This window comes from Montipora foliosa, chromosome 13 (assembly GCF_036669935.1).
Source record: "Montipora foliosa isolate CH-2021 chromosome 13, ASM3666993v2, whole genome shotgun sequence".
In the NCBI taxonomy this organism is placed as follows: domain Eukaryota; kingdom Metazoa; phylum Cnidaria; class Anthozoa; order Scleractinia; family Acroporidae; genus Montipora; species Montipora foliosa.
The window spans coordinates 38,650,978-38,653,477 of record NC_090881.1 but is presented as its reverse complement, the minus strand read 5'-3'; the positions used below and the strand labels follow the sequence as shown (position 1 = coordinate 38,653,477).

Here is a 2,500-nt window from a genome sequence, read left to right as displayed (position 1 = left end):
GATAATAATGCATAATTATTATTGATCAGTTTTCATGTATTTCATCATCTTTTCACTAATTCCAAAGGATCTTTGCTTACCATTGACATTAACTGACACATTTAAACTCATAGCTGTCCCAACAGAGTTGTTCACCACGCACTTATAGAAAAATACTCCTCCAACTGTCCAACTTGTTTTGTTCCAAACTCCAGTACTGCTGATTACACCTATCATGGTGTTATTCTCATGAAGCTGATAATTTAGTTTCATGGGGTTCGCAGTTACAGCTGAGCAACTAAAAGAGATGGTTGTTCCATTACAGACTTCTACTTCACTCACATGTAACTGGATTCCCTCTGGTGGGTCTATGATGAAGACCAAAAATGTTAGTACAATTCTCTGAATAGATCATGTATAAACAACTTACCTCCAAAAATATCATAATTAGGTAAAGTGCAATCGTCTGGGTAAGTATAGTCCTGCGAGAGACTGTTTAGGACAACAATTGACTGACGTTTCTACAACTCGAGTGAAATTACTGTAAGTGTAAAAGAATCGTCAAAGTTAATGTTACTTTTTTGGTCATAATAATTATTTTGGTCAGTGCTATCCTTGTACTTACTTATCAGCTTTAATACCTACTGAATGTTCACCCTGGATTATTGCAGTACAACAACTTAAAAATAAAGAAATCAAACAAAAAAAGTTTAAATAAAATGAATCCCACTGGCAAAATTTCTATCAGAGTTAGACTTGTGGCTTTTAATGTCTATTGCTAACTAAGTACATTCCTACTGTACAATGTACTTATTATGTTCGCTATGGTCACTTTTTTAATGGACACAAATTTATGACTTACACTGTACGTCAATTGTTGCAGACTCCGAAGCATTTCCACATGGATTCGTTGCTTCACATCTGTATTCTCCAGCTTCACTCCTACTAATATTTCTGATAACTAACTCAGTTCCATCTGTGCGCTCTCCATTACTAGTCTTCACCCAAAACACAGTTGGTCTGGGGATACCAGTTGCTGGACATGACAAATTCAGAGTTCCTCCTTCGGTGATTACCTCATTGGAAATTGGCGTAATGAATGAAGACACTGAAAGAACAACCAAAAATCATCCATTTTCAATGTCCTCTAATTTAACATACAGTGATTGTTTCAATGTCACAGTAATTCAAGTAGAAGTCGAAGAATCATGGTGTATACATTGTGCATCACCATCATGATGATTCATCATGTTAATTTACTGTAAACTTAGTACATGTACTTCTCAGTAATGAGACAAGTAGAAATGCAAACATAGTGCATACATGTACATTGTATTATGAGCCAAGGGGCTTTTGACAAAAATGTCAAACCAAGAGCTTATTAAATTTAGAAACTAATTAAAACTGATGTCTTCACAGCATGTCAGACTATGAGTTCATGTACAGGAACGAAGTCCGAGCAGATTGCAGAGACCACTCATGTTTTAGCCTGAGATTGAATAAAAAACAATTCTGAAATTTTGAGCAAATAACTTAACCCTTTCACCTCCAAGAGGTTCCCCACTGAAGAGTAAAATAATTGTCTGGCATTAGACAGAGTAAAATCAGTCTACACTGTACGTGTTACTTGTATACACTGTAAGTGTCAGTGTCACAGGAATGAAAGGGTTAATTGGGACATAGCTTTTGTTAACCGTTTAACTCCCGAGGTGTTCCTGGTAATTGACAAGTAAAGTCATCTAGCGTTAGACAGAGTAAAACATGTAAGTGTTAGGGTCACTTACAGGAGTAAAAGGTTTAAACATTCAAAAATTTTGTTTCAATCTCTCACACTCCATCAGGAATCTACAAAATGAGCAGTTGAAATCACATAAAAATTGTCACTTACAGGTCTGGAGTGAAAGGTTTAAACATTCAAAAATTTTGTTTCAATCTCTCAAACTCCATCAGGAATCTGCCAAATGAGCAGTTGAAAACATGTGATCTTGTTGTTGAGCAGTTCCAAGAGAGAGCTCCTGGGTGGTCCAGTCCCTTATCTTTACTGAAGGGACGATAACAGAAACGGCCTATGGCGAGCAATTTAAATGGTTATTTGTTCAGAGTTCTAGAATTTCATGAACATAATTACATGTATATTTGAAACATTTGAAAAACTGTGGGGCTTTCTTTGCACTAAAACAATCCATGGATATCCAGTTCACTGAAGCATGAAAAAGTCCTGTCCCAAGAGTAATTTATTATCCTTTTGACGCCTAAGCTGGCTAGACTTAAAATTTTACTCTGTCTAACGCCAGACAATTTTACTTGTCAATGGGGAAACCCCAGGAGTCAATGGGTTAACTTGTATTGTTTTTATGTTAAGAACCTCAAACCATACCGCATTATGGAAATGGAATATAGTGAATTGTTAAAAAAAATCCATGAAGAAACACAAAAAAAAAGCCTTCAAATGCAAGTAAGCTCACCGCAAGAAACAATTGACAATGCAAGTACCTACTGGGAATTACAATATAACTTACAC

General features: G+C 35.9%; 1 protein-coding gene across 2 annotated transcripts in view; it reads right to left on the bottom strand.

Moving 5' to 3' along the window:
* LOC137983187 (hemicentin-1-like) overlaps positions 1-2,500 on the bottom strand; it is a 93,471-nt gene that overhangs the window by 62,458 nt on the left and 28,513 nt on the right. For both annotated transcript variants that reach the window (XM_068830368.1, XM_068830367.1), the window contains exons 7-8: positions 842-1,087; positions 81-347 (exon numbers count right to left, since the gene is read on the bottom strand). In XM_068830368.1, the coding sequence (XP_068686469.1) occupies positions 81-347; positions 842-1,087 (513 nt within the window). The remainder of the gene's footprint in view (positions 1-80; positions 348-841; positions 1,088-2,500) is intronic.